Source organism: Salvelinus namaycush, chromosome 26 (assembly GCF_016432855.1).
Source record: "Salvelinus namaycush isolate Seneca chromosome 26, SaNama_1.0, whole genome shotgun sequence".
In the NCBI taxonomy this organism is placed as follows: Eukaryota; Metazoa; Chordata; class Actinopteri; order Salmoniformes; family Salmonidae; genus Salvelinus; species Salvelinus namaycush.
Window position 1 is genome coordinate 7,248,913 of NC_052332.1, and position 18,606 is coordinate 7,267,518.

Genomic DNA, 18,606 nt, shown 5'->3' on the forward strand with positions numbered 1-18,606 from the left:
TCTCACAGGGTTAATTAAGCATAGTATATGCCAAAAAGGCATCATATGAGAAGGTCAAGCGTGAATTAAGTAAGCTAACAAAACAGTAAGGTTCTTGAATATTGAATAGTTCAGCCTCATTTTATCTCTTTTCAATGCATTTCAAACCGTACCTGAGACGTCAGGCTACTGTCTGAACTAGAACGTCTATGAATGAAGTCTGAGCCACTGAAGCTATTCGTTTGGGGACTCCACTTTTAACTCATCAAGAGCTAGCAGCTAGTGTGTTCTCACAGGGTTAATTAAGCACAGTATATGCCAAAAAGGCATCATATGAGAAGGTCAAGCGTGAATTAAGTAAGCTAACAAAACAGTAAGGTTCTTGAATATTGAATAGTTCAGCCTCATTTTATCTCTTTTCAATGCATTTCAAACCGTACCTGAGACGTCAGGCTACTGTCTGAGACTAGAACGTCTATGAATGAAGTCTGAGCCACTGAAGCTATTCGTTTGGGGACTCCACTTTTATACTGCTTCAGAAACTGCGAAAAGACACCGTATAGAAATACATTACACTAATCAATGGTCAACACAGCCATGAAACACTATGTACCAGAGAAAGAAAGCACACAAGAGGACCTAATAGTGGTATTCAAAGTTGGGGTCGCAACCCCTAGTGGGGGAACTGCAGTTGGGTATATATATTTTGAAGGCCTTTTCTGATTATTGTAAAGATAATTGTGTATAAAAGTTTTTGAGAAAGATAATTGTGTAGAAAAGTTTTTGAGAAAGATCATTGTGTAGAAAAGTTTTTGAGAAAGATAATTGTGTAGAAAAGCTTTTGAGAAAGATAATTGTGTAGAAAAGTTTTTGAGAAAGATAATTGGAAAAATAAAATGTTATTGAGGAAATGTATTTATTGATTAATTTTCATTTAGAAAATGTGATGAATTGGAGGTTATTTGTTAATGTAAAAAATGTAATTTACCGGTTGTGTCATTAGCTTTTTGGGGTGGGGTCGCGAGAAATTATTGAGGAAAAAATGGGCCCCCAGTAATTCTGGCGGAACAAATTGGGCCCCCGCTGGAAAGGTTTGAATACCACTGACCTAAAACAACCCAATGGCATTGATGAGTGATTTAAAAGGGAACTGTTTGAAGTAATGTCTGGGTATATAGCTTGGTCTATGGAGGCTCTTAAAGTCTGCTTCTTTACCATCTCTGCCATCATCACTGTAGTCTTTGGTCCTGCTCTACAGACTAGTTCTAATGGCCTTGGTGAGAGATGCCATTTATCATCCGTTTAGGTGGCCATTGCCACCTAAACATCTAGAAAAGGTTTGTAAAAGTGTTTCAAAGCACAGGAAAATATACTTTTACAGGTATTGTTTGAAGTTCCTAAAAGTAAACAAAGTGAGCCAACATGTCAGCTATCGTTAGAGTTATGACTTCAGCTTCATGACTGAGAGTCCGCTCTTACAGTGGCTCTGCTATAAGGGCTAATAATAGAGAAACAATCAAACAGGAGCCTCGTGGAGTCCCAACGGAGCACTGGTTACATCACCGATCCCCACACTACAGGCAATGGAAAAGGAGTTCAAAGTCTGGGCATCTGCACCTGTGTGAGGAGCTCCTAACTGACCCCACTGGAGGATGAGTTGCATGCACACCAAGTGGAATAACATATATATGTTGTATAGTTCATTTCATGTTTTCTTCCTCTCACTTGTTGACCTTTGGGACGAGAACCGGAGTCGAACCATCTATCATTGACAAGTCTTCTTGATAAGAATTCTGCTAACTCACCTGTCAGTTGTCAATCTCTTTAGAGGGAGTACCTGCAACTGTAATTACCTTGATCCCCATATCTCTATTTCTATCTGTGTTTTATTTACCTGACGAGAGGTTATGAAACGCAGGACGGGCAAAGAGAGTGTGAAGAACGTGAAAAAGAGGAAACAGGACATGGGAAACTCCTTATAGCTCTGTAATAATCTGAAATGAATCCTCTTAACGAGCACCATGGGCTCCTGTGGTTTACTGCTTTTTCCTGGCTCACAGCACTGCTGCCACAGGAGCCCTACACCCTCACCCCTGCCCTGGCTCTAGCCCCCCCCCCCCCCCCCCCCCCCCCCCCCCCCCCCCCCCCCCCCCCCTATACCTCACCCCTGTCTGTCCCTGGCTCTACCCCATTCACTTCATCTGTCTCCCTCACAGGAGCCCTATACCTCACCCCTGTCTGTCCCTGGCCATACCTCCATCCCCCCACTGTCTCACTCCAACCCTAACCCCTGTTTCTACCTTCCTGCTGCCTCTGTCTACTCCTTTATGCCGCCATACCTGCAGCCTACCTCTCTTTCTACCTCCGTCCTCCCCTGTCTTTACCCTCATCCCTCCCTCTATCTTTACCTACCCCTCTTCCTTGTCTTTTCCTCTCCTCTCCTGCTCTACCTCACCTCCCTCCTCCTGCCCCTCTTTCCTCTTCCCCTCTCTACCTCCCCCTTAGTACTCCTCACCCCGTCCAGCCACCCCCATCCTGGGACAACCTATCAGCAGCACCATGGAAACCTCTGGATGATGTCATGCAATATGGCCACCGTTCAAAGGCTGACATCAGTGGAGAGAGAAGAGAACTCCTCATTCTTTCCAGGTCCTGGACCAAAAACCTGTCACATGCTTACCTATAGTACCTCCACCTCTGTCTATGTCTGTGGCTAGCCCTCTCTTTCTCTACCTCTGTCTCTCTTGACCTCTGTATCCTGGTCTCACTCTCCTTTTCTCCCGCTCTCTCTCTCTACCTCTGTGTCTCTCTTTCTCTCTATCATTCTCTCCTTCACCCTCCCCTTTTCTATGTCTCTGTATTCTCTTTGTCTATATTTACCTTTTTTTGGAGGATCAATATGTTACTTATTGCCAAAATAGACAGTTGTTGAGAGAGTAAACTGTTCTGGATATTCCCCGTTAGTTCTGACTGAACTTTTACAAAGTATAACTTCCAAACTGGAAAATCCCTAAATCACCATCAGACACAGACATATTCAATTTGTGTCTGCCAACAGAGTCCTGTGCCAGAGGCAATGGATACCCAGACATTGCCCCATCCATCCATCCATCCATCCCCTCTCTATCTCACTCTCTCTCTCTCCCTCCCCCTCTCTTCCTCTGCCCACATCTTTCCCTCCCTCTTCTGTCCTCTCCCTCTTTCTGCCCCCCCCCAACCCTTTCTCTCTTTTCTCACTCTTATCTCCCCCTCTCTCAACATCCCTCCCTCCTTCCTTCCCTCCCTTACTCTGTCCCAGTCCCGTAGAGAACACCTTCGAGAGCTTACAGACTGGATCACATCTGTACTATCTGAATTGGCTCTCTCTCGCTCCTCTGTGGCCACAGCCATTTATTTCAGATAATGTTGTTTCCTATCTACCTGCCTGGCTGCTTGGGGATGGGCCTTATTATCCCAGGTTTTTCTTGGCACAGACAATGGGAAACGACAGCGTTTAAGATCAGGGGACACGGTCTGCCGACACCCTCTAAGAGGTCTCTTTCTCTCTCACGCACACAGACACACGAGTGCACTCAAACGCATACAGACACATAAATACACACACACACACACACATTGAGACATAAACAGACACACATGCACACGCCCGTGCACACACAAAATATAAAAATGAATTCTGATGAATTACTTTTCCTGCAGAGCGAATGATAATTACAGAACGGTTGAATAAATATAACACAGCCACGACTACAGCACTCTATAACTATAGCCAGATACTGCATGTAACGGTCGTCTTTCGGTGAGAGAGTAGACCAAGGCGCAGCGGGTTGTGAATACATAATGAACTTTATTTAACAAGACGAAACTAAACACACGAAGAACACTTGATAATTTTACAAAACAACAAAACGAATTAGACAGACCTGAACGAGAGAACTTACATAAAACATGAAGAACGCACGAACAGGAACAGACTACATATACTAACGACAACGAAACAGTCCCGTGTGGTGCGAACATACACTGACACAGACGACAATCACCCACAAACAAACAGTGAGAACAACCTACCTTAATATGACTCTCAATCAGAGGAAACGTCAAACACCTGCCTCTAATTGAGAGCCATACCAGGCAACCCCAAAACCAACATAGAAACAGAAAACATAGACTGCCCACCCAAAACTCACGCCCTGACCAATAAACACATACCAAACAACAGAAAACAGGTCAGGAACGTGACAGAACCCCCCCCCTCAAGGTGCGAACTCCGGGCGCACCCCTACAACTCAAGGGGAGGGTCTGGGTGGGCATCTGTCCGCGGTGGCGGCTCCGGCGGTGGACGAGGACACCACTCCACCACTGTCTTTGTCCCCCTCCTTAGCGTCCTTTGAGTGGCGACCCTCGCCCCCGACCATGGTCCAGGAACCTTCACTAAGGCCCCTCCATGATTTAGGAGGTAGCTCAGGACAGAGAGGTAGCTCAGGACAGAGAGGTAGCTCAGGACAGAGAGGTAGCTCAGGACAGAGAGGTAGCTCAGGACAGAGGGGCAACTCCGGACTAATGGCAGCTCCGGACTGAGTGGCAGCTCCGGACTGAGTGGCAGCTCCGGACTGAGTGGCAGCTCATGACTGAAGGGCAGCTCATGACTGAAGGGCAGCTCATGACTGGAGGGCAGCTCATGACTGGAGGGCAGCTCATGACTGGAGGGCAGCTCATGACTGGAGGGCAGCTCATGACTATAGGGCAGCTCATGACTATAGGGCAGCTCATGACTATAGGGCAGCTCATGACTATAGGGCAGCTCATGACTGGAGGGCAGCTCATGACTATAGGGCAGCTCATGACTATAGGGCAGCTCATGACTGTAGGGCAGCTCATGACTGGAGGGCAGCTCATGACTGGAGGGCAGCTCATGACTGGAGGGCAGCTCATGACTGGAGGGCAGCTCATGACTGGAGGGCAGCTCATGACTGTAGGGCAGCTCTGGCAGCTCCTGACTGGCTGGCGGCTCTGGCAGCTCCTGACTGGCTGGCGGCTCTGGCAGCTCCTGACTGGCTGGCGGCTCTGGCAGCTCCTGACTGGCTGGCGGCTCTGGCAGCTCCTGACTGGCTGGCGGCTCTGGCGGCTCCTGACTGACGGACGGCTCTAGCGGCTCCTGACTGACGGACGGCTCTAATGGCTCGGGACAGACGGGCGGCTCTAATGGCTCGTGGCAGACGGATGGCTCAGAAGGCGCTGGGCAGACGGATGGCTCAGAAGGCGCTGGGCAGACGGATGGCTCAGAAGGCGCTGGGCAGACGGATGGCTCAGAAGGCGCTGGGCAGACGGATGGCTCAGACGGCGCTGGGCAGACGGATGGCTCAGACGGCGCTGGGCAGACAGATGGCTCAGACGGAGCTGGGCAGACAGGCAGTGCAGAAGGCGTTGGGCAGACGGCCGACTCTGACCCGCTGAGGCGCACAGTAGGCCTGGTGCGTGGTGCCGGAACTGGAGGTACCGGGCTGAGGGCACGCACCTCAGGGCGAGTGCGGGGAGAAGGAACAGTGCGTACAGGGCTCTGGAGACGCACAGGAGGCTTGCTGCGTGGTGCAGGCACTGGTGGTACTGAGCTGGGGCGGGAAGGTGGCGCCGGATATACCGGACCGTGCAAGCGTACTGGCTCCCTTGAGCACTGAGCCTGCCCAACCTTACCTGGTTGCATGCTCCCCGTAGCCCGTCCAGTGCGGGGAGGTGGAATAACCCGCACTGGGCTGTGTTGGCGAACCGGGAACACCATGCGTAAGGCTGGTGCCATGTACACCGGCCCGAGGAGACGTACTGGAGGCCAGATATGTTGAGCCGGCTTCATGGCACTTGGCTCAATGCTCACTCTAGCCCTACCAGTGCGGGGAGGTGGAATAACCCGCACCGGGCTATGCACACGTACAGGAGACACCGTGCGCTCTACTGCGTAACACGGTGTCTGCCCGTACTCCCGCTCTCCACGGTTAGCCTGGGAAGTGGGCGCAGGTCTCCTACCTGCCCTAGACCCACTACCTCTTAGCCCCCCCCCCAAGAAATTTTTGGGTTGTACTCACGGGCTTTTCGGGCTTCCGTGCTAGACGCGTCCCCTCATAACGCCGGTTCCTCTCTCCGGTTTCCTCCGCTCTCCGAGCTGCCTCCAGCTGTTCCCATGGGAGGCGATCCTTTCCAGCCAGGATCTCCTCCCATGTGTAGCAACCCTTACCGTCCAAAACATCCTCCCATGTCCATTCCTCCTTCTTGCGCTGTCGTTGCTGTCCGTTAACCCGCTGCTTGATCTGGGTTTGGTGGGTGATTCTGTAACGGTCGTCTTTCGGTCGTCTTTCGGTGAGAGAGTAGACCAAGGCGCAGCGGGTTGTGAATACATAATTAACTTTATTTAACAAGACGAAACTAAACACACGAAGAACACTTGATAATTTTACAAAACAACAAAACGAATTAGACAGACCTGAACGAGAGAACTTACATAAAACATGAAGAACGCACGAACAGGAACAGACTACATATACTAACGACAACGAAACAGTCCCGTGTGGTGCGAACATACACTGACACAGACGACAATCACCCACAAACAAACAGTGAGAACAACCTACCTTAATATGACTCTCAATCAGAGGAAACGTCAAACACCTGCCTCTAATTGAGAGGCAGGCAACCCCAAAACCAACATAGAAACAGAAAACATAGACTGCCCACCCAAAACTCACGCCCTGACCAATAAACACATACCAAACAACAGAAAACAGGTCAGGAACGTGACACTGCATCACATTGGCGTTGTAAACGATGTCATGCAATATCACCGGAAACGGCACAACAAGCAAACCCATAGTACTACTGGCAAAGAAAAACATCAAATGTGTTTTTCTTTGTTTTTCTGCTCACCACCTTTAAGCTGTAGCCTCTGGCTCTCCATCAGACTAAAGTAGAGTAAGGGAACAGGGAGTGAGGGAGAGCAAGGGGAGAGAGAATAAGTAAAGGGAGAGAAAGGCGAGAGAGCGGTAAGCACCATTTACTCTATAACTATGCAATGACTCTATAGCTAGATACTGTATCACATTGGCGTTGTAAATGATGCCATGCAATATCCCCGTAAACAGTACTACTAGCAAACCCATACATTCACAGAAATGCCACAGTCACACACGGTGCATAATAATAAACCCTCTCTCAAACCACAATATGTCAATGTCAACAACCTAACCACGAACCTCTCCAACATCACTACCACTTTACAGCTGTATGTACAGAGCAGGCTCCACCTCCTTGGGAAGCCTCACAGGCAGACAACACCATTATTGTTCACAGTAATTCCTCTATTCACACACCGCAGGTAGGGGTTAGAGACTCTCTCATCGCTCTTTCTGTCTCTCTTTTTATTTCCACCTCTTTCTCTCTCTCTTTTTTGATGTTTTATTGCTTCTCTCTCACGGTAAAATGATCTCTTTCTAAACCCCTCGCGTCAGAAATCGTGACAGAAGTCTATTTCGGAACTTTCTGGCGATATTCAAGGAAATGCTGAGAGCCATAATTCTCTTTTTTACGTTTTTATATTCTAATCCAACTCTCTCCCCTTTGCTCTATCCGATCCCCCACCTCTCTCTCAAACTCTCCCTTTGTCGGTGACTTTTTCTCTCCGTGCCTCCTTACAAGATTGCATTTACATGTGAGTCATTGAGCAGATGCTCTTATCCAGAGCGTTCATTTTAAGATAGCTTGGTGAGACAACCACATACCACATTTGTAGTAAGTCTATTTTTCCTCAAGATGTTGAACTGGAAATGTACAGGAATCCGACCAATTGAATTAAATGGCCCTGCCACTGAAATCAAATGTGTTTTTCTTTGTTTTTCTGCTCATCACCTTTAAGCTGTAGCCTCTGGCTCTCCATCAGACTAAAGTAGAGTAAGGGAACAGGGAGTGAGGGAGAGAAAGGGGAGGGAGAATAAGTAAAGGAGAGAAAGGGGAGAGGGGTAAGCATAATTTGGAAACTATGTGGCATATTTTCCATTTTCTGTGAGTGCTAGAAGCCTGTCCCGTCTCCCAACTGGGCTGGCAAACACACAGCATCGGGAGGGAAAGTTTAAACATCTTTCACAAAATGTCCGCCTGTTCTGTTACCAAGTTAACGGTTAGGCTGTTGTTGTGGGTTTGGGTTGTTTGGGTTGCTGGATGTGATATGTGTTGAGGAAGGATGCTATAGGCTACAACAAGGAGGAATTAAAACCCAGGAGCGGGCGCACACACATAACACACACACATGCGGTAGCACAGACACACAAACAAACACACTCACGTGCACACACACACACACTTTCTCTCTCAGTCTGAAAACAGACCAGGCTAAGGGGGTGTGTGCTGGGTCTTTGTGACTTACTACCAAGTTTGAATGTCACATGCACAAGTACAGTGAAACGCCTTTCTCGTCAGCTTTAACCCCAATAATGCAGTAATCAATATCAATGTAAAAATTAACAAGGTAGAACAAAAACACACGATATAGAAATAAGAAATAAGAAGAAGACGATCAAGTAGGTGAGCATACTATATACAGGGTTCGTTCCAGTGGGTCGACACTTCCATAGCGCTCGAGTAAGCACGCCAGATGTTGTCGATGAAGAGGCAACCCCCCCCCCCCTCGTTTTCCCTGACTCCACTGTCTTGTCGGCACAGTGAATGGAGAATCCATCGAGTCGGATAGCCATGGGGGGTATCTTGTTTCAGAAAAACAGAGAACATTGCCATTTTGAGAGTCCCGTTGGTAGCAAATGCGCGATCGGAGGTCATCCATCTTATTATCAAGTGACTGTGCATTAGCCAATAGAATGGTGGGAAGAGGTGGCCAGTTTTCCCTTTGCCTTAATCTCACCAGGATCCCCTCTCTCTTGCCTCTTGTAACGTCGCAGTTTCCCCTTTGGGAAGACGAAGAAGAAGAAATTGGGTGGGAATTACAGAAAGAGCCCAGGGCAGATGAGTCGAAGTCGAAGCCGGGAACTGAGGTAAGTAGCTGCCGATCTGATGTTCAAAAGTTGTTGAAAAGTTCTTGTTGGTTGTAAGAAATGATAGCGGATACATTTCAAGAAAATAAAGTATAAATAAACGACAAACGAATCACCAAATTGCGAAATTGGCTCTGCGCTTGCAAAATGTCGGCCATTCAGTACGGCGCCATCTTTTTCACACCACAACCAGACAAATATACCACTTATATCTGAAAAATGTGCCAAAATGATAGAAAAAAACTGTAAGGTCAACGCCATCATGAACGTTACCCAGTACCAGGACATTATTGCCAAAAAACCTGGTTGTGGATCTTCCAGCAAGACAATAACCCAAAGGACACATCAAATTCCACAAATAAATGGTTAATTGACCACAAAATCAACATTTTGCAATGGCCGTCTCAGTCTCCGGACTTGAACCCCATTGAAAACCTGTGGTTTGAATTAGAGGGCAGTCCATAAGCGCAGACGAAGGATATCAAGGATCTGGAAAGATTCTGTATGGAGGAATGGTCCTAGATCCCTCGCAATGTGTTCTCCATTCTCATAAAACATTTGAGTAAAAGGCTCAGTGACGTTATCCTCGCAAGGGGTATTGAAAACACGGGTGCCAATAATTTTGTCCCCTACCTGTTCGAGAGAAGAAAATAAATGACTTGTTAAACAAAACCTCTTTCTCTGAGCAATTGTATTATTATACAATAATATAATTATCAATTTTTTTTCTTGCACGCAATATAACTCAGTAGTTATTTATTTTATAGCATTTTTTGCTCGGCGTCATCAAGGGTGCCAATAATTTGGCTCATGACTGCTTGTGAGCACATTGCACTTAAAGCATAGACTGCAGGTTAACAAAAACCATTCAGCAAAACTTGTATCCTTATATAACTACTTATCAATCAAATAAGTGAAGTATCTTTGGACTATATGAAGTGGATCTTAGAAGTTGTTTACACAGGCAGCCCAATTTGCATCATTTGCACAATTATTGGACTCAAATCTGATCTGATTGGTCAAAAGACCAATTAGTGAAAAAACAGATCAGAATTGGGCAGTAAGTGTAAACACAGACTATACAGTACATCCTTCAAACCCATATGAGCTGTTGAATGCCACATCCTCATATCCCTCTTTCCGTACCAAGCCTAGGGGAATCCAGGAGTGATGTCATAGCTGTTCCACTGGGTCTATTCTCCTCCAGAGAGAGCAGTGGAGGTCAGAGGTGAGTTGGAACAGCATCAGTCCCATCAGTCAGAGCTCCCGAGTGGGGCAGCGGTCTAATGCACTGCATCTCAGTGCTAGAGGTGTCACTACAGACCCTGGTTTGATACCGGGCTGTATCACAACCAACCGTGATCAGGAGTCCCATAGGGCGGCACACAATTCGTCCGGGTTAGTGGTTGGACGGAGTTGGCCGCCATTGTAAAATAAGAATTTGTTCTTAACTGGCTTGCCTAGTTAAATAAAGGTTCAATTAATAAATACAATTAAAAGTCAGACTGTGTTTAATTATTATGGAGCGCTTCGCCCCCAATCCTCTTTATTCAAGCACATGGATTAACCAAGCACTGTGACAGTAGAAAGACTGTGGGGTGCGTGTTTGATTTCAATTTGGAAGGGTGTGTGTGTGTGTGTGTGTGTGTGTGTGTGTGTGTGTGTGTGTGTGTGTGTGTGTGTGTGTGTGTGTGTGTGTGTGTGTGTGTGTGTGTGTGTGTGTGTGTGCATTTTTCTTTTATCCTTTTCACAGGCCTTAGTTTCAAAAGTAACAAAAGCACTGTTGACATTAGCAATAAGCAACAGTTGGATCACTTCCTTAGCCACTTCTTTACAACAACAAAAAAGTAACAATCAAACGTTCTAAAAGAATACACCCCTTCATTTGTATCTCTCTCCCATCTCCTTTCTCCATCTCTGGCAAAAGCAGCAGTATTTCATACTGTGATTCTTTTTAGGTCTCTCCAGCTTTGATAACCCCAGGGTCTGGCTGTCACTTATCTCCAAATCATCAACCTCTCTCTCATCTCCAACCGCAAAGCATAGCTTAAAGAACGAGGGAAGGAGGAAGGGAGGAAAACCAAATCTCCACTATCTGACTGTTAGCGCCTCCCTTAGTGTACACAAAGATGTGGCAGTGAGTGTAGACAGAGAGAAATGAAGAGAGAGAGATAGAGAGAGAGGGGGGGGGGGGGCAGTTGCTCAGACTACATACACAGCTATACACAGCTGTGCAGTTCCAGGTAGGTGTTCACAGCAACACTGCACCAAATACCTCATCTATATCTTCACAATAATAACACAATCCAGAATGAAACCCCAGACTGAAAACCTCCTAGCATTTAAACTGGCAGAGACGCAGATCTGCTCCCGCCTACTTACGGCTTTTAGATCACAGAATCAGTCAACATCCCCGTCAACCAATAGGACTAAGCGAAGGGCCATTTGGAGAAGATAGCATGAGGCCTACCTCAAAGACTTCCTCATCGAGTATTCTAGTTCCGAAGACCACAATTCCTTTGGTGTCGATGATGGGGTGTGGGCTCCTGGACAGTTTCTGGGTGGTCTTCTTTTTACAGTCCAGGATGATGGTGATGCTCTGTTTGTGAACGCTGATGGCCACTCGGTGCCACCTGGGAAGAGGGACAGAAGGTTAGCTCTCTCTCTCTCGCGCGCGTTTCACTACAGTTCTACTAACTTTGAGATGGACAAAGGGTTAGTTCACACCCCCCCGTTTCACTACGATACAGTCGCTGGCTGTAGGACTTGTGATACGCTGATATTATAACCATACAGAGGTATAAGGACGTTTTGGTCAAGGATATGGATGGACTCAATGCCTACACATCCGAGGGCACTGTAGCACACAACGATCAGATACTATTCATCTGAGGAGGTTATGTGTTATTTATAATCCAAACCGCCTAGGTTGACCGGCTAGATACTAAGTGATGTGTTACACAGACAGACAGCAGATCAGGATAATAAACATGTGCGACCGAGCACCTGCACAAAACTAAATCCCCACAAAGGTTCAACCGCCAGACTCGCCAAAGCTAGGCCGACACACACCTGCGCTCTGATTACAGAGAAGCGGATACACTGAGAGCACATTACATTTGTTTGTTAGGGTGGTCCTCTGTAGCTCCGTTGGTAGGGCATGGCGCTTGCAACGCCAGGATAGTGGGTTCGATTCCTGGGACCAGCTGTATGTAAAAATGTATGCACACGTGACTGTGAGTCGCTTCGGATAAAAGTGTCTGCTAAACGGTGTGTATTTTATTATTATATCATATAATAAGAGGGGCTAGTGTGATATAATCCAGATGTCTCAAGTTGGCTGGATGTCCTTTGGCTGGTGGACCATTCTTGACACACACAGAAAACTGTTGAGCGTGGAAAAACCAGGCAGCGTTGCGGTTCTTGACACAAACCGGTGCGCCTGGCACCTGCTACCATAACCCGTTCAAAGGCACTTCAATCTTTTGCCTTGCCCATTCCCACTCTGAACGGTACACATACAGTACACAATCCATGTCTCAATTGTCTAGAGGCTTCATCTACACGGATTGGGGTGGATGTAATAAGTGACATCGAGGATTAGAGCTTCCAGCTGGATTCCCCGGGCTAGTCTATGTCATGAAAAGAGCAGGCAGGTGTCCATAGTGTTTTGTACACGACACACTCACATGTGATGTGATTTGATTTAGGCACAGCAATAAATTATGCAGCAGGCCTGCTATGGTTTCTTTTATTGAACAGTACGGTATCAGACAAGGTTAACCTACCTTCTGTTGGCCAGGTTGAGTCCTCTGAAGAGGGGATAGTTTGACTATGAAGTACTATAGTGTACTATGTAATGATATCCGTTTACTATCTAATGACATAGTAATACTGTGTGTGGGATGAGGTGAGCCTACTTTCCGTCGGCTAGGTTGTGTCCTATGAAGGGGGGGGGGGGGGGGTAACTTTCATATACAGTGCTAAACAGTACAGTAGAACTTTAGAGTATTATATGTCATAATATTAGACAGGTGAACATACTAATACTGATGTAATACGTACTTTCCATCAGCCAGGTTGAGTCCTCTGAAGAGGGGGTAGTCCTCTGGGCTGGGTTTGCCTGTGTGGTCCTCATACAGGAAGACAGGGGAGCGTCCCACCTCTACCCCCAGCTGCTGGATGCCCTGCTCGTTATACACAGACAAGAGGAAGGACTGGGAGCCCTTCTTAGGCTTCACCGTAGCCAGGATGGAGAAGTCCTCAGGGAACACATCAGCTGGGGAGAGAGAGAGAGAGAGAGAGAGAGAGAGAGAGAGAGAGAGACAGAGAGACAGAGAGAGAGAGAGAGACAGAGAGACAGAGAGACAGAGAGACAGAGAGAGAGAGAGAAAGAGAGAGAGAGAGAGAGAGAGAGAGAGAGAGAGAGAGAGAGGGGTTATGATACACCAGTTCATGTAACATGCTGAAAATGGAGAGACAGAGGACCACACACCTGCCTGGGTTTTATGAAAAGCATTGTTTTCAAGAGAGCAAATCTAAGTAAAATCCAAATGTACAGTCCATCAATAAAATTGTGCACTGCACTGAAACTGTACTATCATAACCTTCAAAGGCACACAGTTAAGACATTTTTATGTACTGAACAAGACAGAGGAAACAGGGGAGGATGATGAACATGGGACAGAGGAGACGACAAAGTCTTGGACAGAGGAGACAGAGGAGACATCGTAACAACGTCTTGGAGCATCTAAAGCAAACAAAGAGCTCTCTCCAACCCTCCACCACTGGCCAGAATACTGATCAGAACACCACAGAGATGGGAGGGATGGAGAGAAAAGTCTGGAAGAGAGAGGGAGAGAGTAGGACAGGAAGGAGTACACGGTAATGAGAATAGCATGTGGTCCCTTGGGTGGCTGTCGAAAACACTTTCCTCCTCTCCAAGACCTGATCCATACACCAGACATAGAGACTGAGACGGGACGCAAGAGGGACTAAAGGAGTACTTACAGTACAAAAAAACACATGGGATAAACAAAAGTGAAAAAAAGGGTGAGGGGGGAAAAAAGAGTAGTGAAATGGAAGTTTCAACCCCCTCTCACCCTCTTGAGGAGCGCCCGCCTCCCACTTACCTTCATCCCTCCCTCCATCCCTTCATCTGCACGCCTAGTTTAAACCTCTCCCTCCATTTTGTGAACGCCAGCCACATGTGTGAGACATATGCCCGAGAGCAAGGCCTTGTGGGACATTCTCGGCCCACCAACCAGGGGGAGGGCCTTGCTTGCTTGCTATGGGGCCCTCACATACACACTCATGTTTAGTTCAGTCACCGCTCATTGCTCCCACGACTAGAGAGCGGCGTTTGTTCGAAGGGGAAATGAGAGAAGCAGCCTGCATGATCAACCATCATGACTGAATGAAGTCTTAGCATGTCGGTTGTTTTAGCAGAGTGGCTTTCTAACTACAAACGCAGGATCTGAGAGTGGAGCTACATTTACGGAGTACTACTAAACTAGCATATTTTTGGGGGGGATATATTTGCTCATTTAGACTGAGGCTGAGGTTAGTAAATTCTGCAGCTGAGAAGTAAAATAGTCCTATAGCTTTGGACACGTCTCTCCATTTATTTTCTAAGCTGACACTTTAAGGAACTCCAGACTAATAACTCCTAGTCTGGGAAGGGAAGATCTTTCCAGAACATTTGGATCAGACAGTAAAAGAGAAACTAGAACCGGGGCTGTGGTTGCTGTGGTTTTGTAGCACCTCACAGGCCCTAACCCCCTCCCCTAGTAATGGAACCCAGGTTGTGGTCACCGTGGAAACTCAGCATTAAAGCGTCTCTGAGACAGACAGCCAATCAGAGGGCTCGGAGGCTAAGGCGCCGTGACTTCGGAGCAGTGGGTAGGTTCTGGAGCCTGAGGTTAGGAAGGAGCAGAAAGTCACTGGAGAGAGAGAGAGGGGGGGGGGGGGCGAGGAAAGAGAGGAGTGGAAGGAGCTCTAGTCACTGATGGAAAAGTCTGTTTCTCATCAATTTCTCTTTTCTCCACTTTCTCTCTCTCTCCTTGTTGTCTGTCAATCTCTCTCATTCGATCTCTGTCTGTTCCTCTTTCTCCCTCAGTAAAGACAGAAAGACAGGCGTATGATATCTTCATGCGGTGGCCACACGTCTTGGCGGTGCATTCCGGAGGAATTCTCTTTGGCTCAGAGGGAGAGTTCGCAGCAGCCGCTTGAGTTTGAGTGGCAGACGCGTTGAGAGCCAAGCAGAGCAGAGCACGATACGAAGAAGAAGAGAGATAGGCAGGTGAGAGCAGGCTACAGTAGAGAGTTGCCACTGGTGCATTCCTGTACCACTTAGCTCAGCCGCAGAGAACTGGAAGAGAGGGGAGGAGGATGAGAGCCATCAGACAACCCGTTGGAGCAGTCTCGCTAAACGCGTCTCATCTCAGCAGCGCAGGGTACGGCAACGTCGTAGCGCTCGCTCATGAGCAGAACGATGAGACGTCCATTGACATCATTCTGCAGATGCGACTTACAGGAGCATTCGGGTTAAGTGCCTTGCTCAACGGCACACAGACAGATGTTTTAACCGGCAGGCTACATGCCGCGCAGAGTGACAGAATAGTTTTAGGGTGACAATAGGATGAGAAAGAGAGAGGGGGAGACCGAGAGAATGTAGAAGGCCGGGTTGACTCATTCCTTATTAACACAAAAACACAGAATTCTTTCTTTGCTAAATTTGAAACACCCCTGAAAGGGCACTGTTACACGATGGGGGCTGCAGTCACAGTGCTGAAAGTCGTTCCCATTCACTGGGCATGGAGTTGGCTCTCAGCTCTGCTGTGTTGATGAACCGTCTCCTCTCCTCCTGAACTCCAGGGACCTTTCACCCGGCTGTTACCGTGGGGACTGAAATGGCTTCAGAGAACTTTCACCACGAGAGGGATCCAACTAGTGGCAGGAAAAGGAGAGGAAAAGGAGGAAGGAAAGTGGAGGAGAGAGAGAGAGAAAAGGACAACATGTTCGTATGTCCGAACCAATTCTCCTGTCTCTCTTTGGCTGTTAATAGCCATGGTTACTACAGGCTCCTGTGTCCAGGAGGAATATCCTCCTTCCTGACCCCCTGACGCCCACACTGGGCCACCATGGGACTGGATGCTGTACGCATAGGTGTGTGTGTGTGTTTAACTGTCCTTCTGGGTACCAGACATTTTGCAGATCACCACAAGGAAAAACGCTATTTTAGGGTTAGGGGTTAGAGTTAGGTTTAGGAGTTAGGGTTAGGGGTTAGAGTTAGGTTTAGGAGTTAGGGGTTAGAGTTAGGTTTAGGAGTTAGGGTTAGGGGTTAGAGTTAGGTTTAGGAGTTAGGGTTAGGGGTTAGAGTTAGGTTTAGGAGTTAGGGGTTAGAGTTAGGTTTAGGAGTTAGGGTTAGGGGTTAGAGTTAGGTTTAGGAGTTAGGGTTAGGGATTAGAGTTAGGTTTAGGAGTTAGGGTTAGGGGTTAGAGTTAGGTTTAGGAGTTAGGGGTTACAGTTAGGTTTAGGAGTTAGGGTTAGGTATAGATTTAGGGTTAGGGGTTTGGGGTTAAGGTTAGGCTTAGGGTTAAGGTTAGGGTTAATGGTTAGGTTAAGGTTAGGGTTAGATTTAGGGTTAGGGTTTAGGAAAAATAGGATTTTGGATGGGAATCAATTCTTTGGTCCCCACTTGGATAGCAATACAAAACTGTGTGTGTGCGCGTGTGTGTGAGAAAGAGAAAAATAGGGAGAGACTACTGGCAATGATCTACTATAAAGCAAATGATTGGTTCTCAAACGCTGTCTAAAATTGGGTATTTTTCCACACCATGAGGATAACTGGTGCCAGGCCTGTCAGTAAGTGTGTGTGTGTGTGTGTGACAGAATGTGTGTGTGAACGTGTCTGAGAGAGAGGAGGGTGGTGGTGGGAATGGTAAAAGTAGCAGAAGCAGCAGTACTGGAGCCGGCGGCAAACAGGCTGGTTTACCCTGGCAGCGCCACCTGCCTACAGCGTCAGACAGGAAAAATCTGGAAAAGTCTGGGAACGCCAGACCTCGAAGACAGAGGCTCTCTGAGATTCCTCCCTAACTCCCCCCCCCCCCCCCCCCCCCCCCCAAACAGCAAATCAGATGACTCCCAGACACCCCTATCAGCCAATCAGGCGCTGTGGATGACTTTCATCCTGTTTCAGCATACAATCAGTGTGATGGGTAATTAGTAAAGTAAATGTCTAAGTAACAGTAAAATGTCAGTAAAATAACATTACATTTGAGCAATTCCTCCACTTAGGACAATTTAATTGGTGCATAGCCTGATTATAATTAGGCCACACTGGCACAGATCAGCTGGATAAGTGCTGTAGCTAATAGCTGTGTTCAGTAGTCACTGGTCAAAGAGGGGAGATCAGTATGGTTCGCCACTGTGTCTCCGGTTTCGCTGTGCTGGCATACCTCTGCGTTAAACTCCACACATCTGCTCTGCACTCATTCCCCTTTCCATCTCAGTTTTTTTCACCCTTCCCCAAAACCGTACAGCACTTCTAAAAAAAAAACACTCAAAGCTCAGACCCAGGGGGCGGAATGAGGGAGCCTGGGCAGTGATTAGCTCTGGCAGCTGTCAGTTAGTGTGCTCTGCGTCCGGGTAGGTCAGCTTGTAAAAGTGAGATAATGAGTCTACCTGTCAGCACTGGCTTTAAGACCCCTCTTCAACATGAAACAAGCAACATTACACATGGATTGACTCAGGGAATGTACATAATAGAAGTGGATGGTGTGTGTGTGCGTGTGTGTGTGTGTGTGTGTGTGTGTGTGTGTGTGTGTGTGTGTGTGAGTGAGTGAGTGAGTGAGTGAGAGAGAGAGAGAGAGAGAGGAGGAGAAGGAGGTAGGTAGGTGGGTCCAGTTGAAAGATTAGACGGTAATGAGCAGCAAGTCACCTCTAAATAGAAAAGGGAAAGGTAGAACATCTGTCAAGGTAGAACATTAATCAATCGGACTCTCGTCAGATAGACAGGAAGACTGACATCAGTGGCGCGGAATGATGACGTGCCTTTCCTCAGCTTGTCAATGAGCCATCGCATGTTCTAGTTGAGCTGAACGGCTATCACTGCTTTCTCTTTGTGTGTGGTCGCCACTCGTTTTTTTCCCTCCTCCAAACTGGGGAGTGTAAAGTAGTGAAGGAGGTAGGAAGAAGAAGCGAAAGAGGAGAGGGAAGAATTGAGAGGAGACCACCCAGCTATTACAGCCCTGACCATGTGCAGGGATCCCAAGACATAGCCAGCCACTGTGCGATAAATGTCACTGTGTGGGAGTGATGGTTAGATGTGATGTGATCACTCTTTCCTTACAGTTTGTAGCCCACTGATGTTCCAATTGCTCACCCTGGCTAACCCTGCTGAGTGTGAGAGAGAGACACCTACAGTTAGGGTTGCAAAGGGAGGGTATATTAGGGGAGAGTGGGGTAAGTTGAGCCACCCTTGTTTCTAGGAAACCATACGCAAAATGTATAATTTGACCAAATATTTACGTAGAGGTCATCATTTCATGGAGTCTGTGAAGGAAGAAACCACATGGAAAAAGTGGTAAGCAACTTA

General features: G+C 47.3%; 1 protein-coding gene across 1 annotated transcript in view; it reads right to left on the reverse strand.

The window, feature by feature from the left end:
• LOC120020931 (collagen alpha-1(V) chain-like) overlaps positions 1-18,606 on the reverse strand; it is a 138,616-nt gene that overhangs the window by 69,381 nt on the left and 50,629 nt on the right. The window contains exons 3-4 of the mRNA XM_038964575.1: positions 13,074-13,287; positions 11,479-11,641 (exon numbers count right to left, since the gene is read on the reverse strand). Of these exons, the coding sequence (XP_038820503.1) occupies positions 11,479-11,641; positions 13,074-13,287 (377 nt within the window). The remainder of the gene's footprint in view (positions 1-11,478; positions 11,642-13,073; positions 13,288-18,606) is intronic.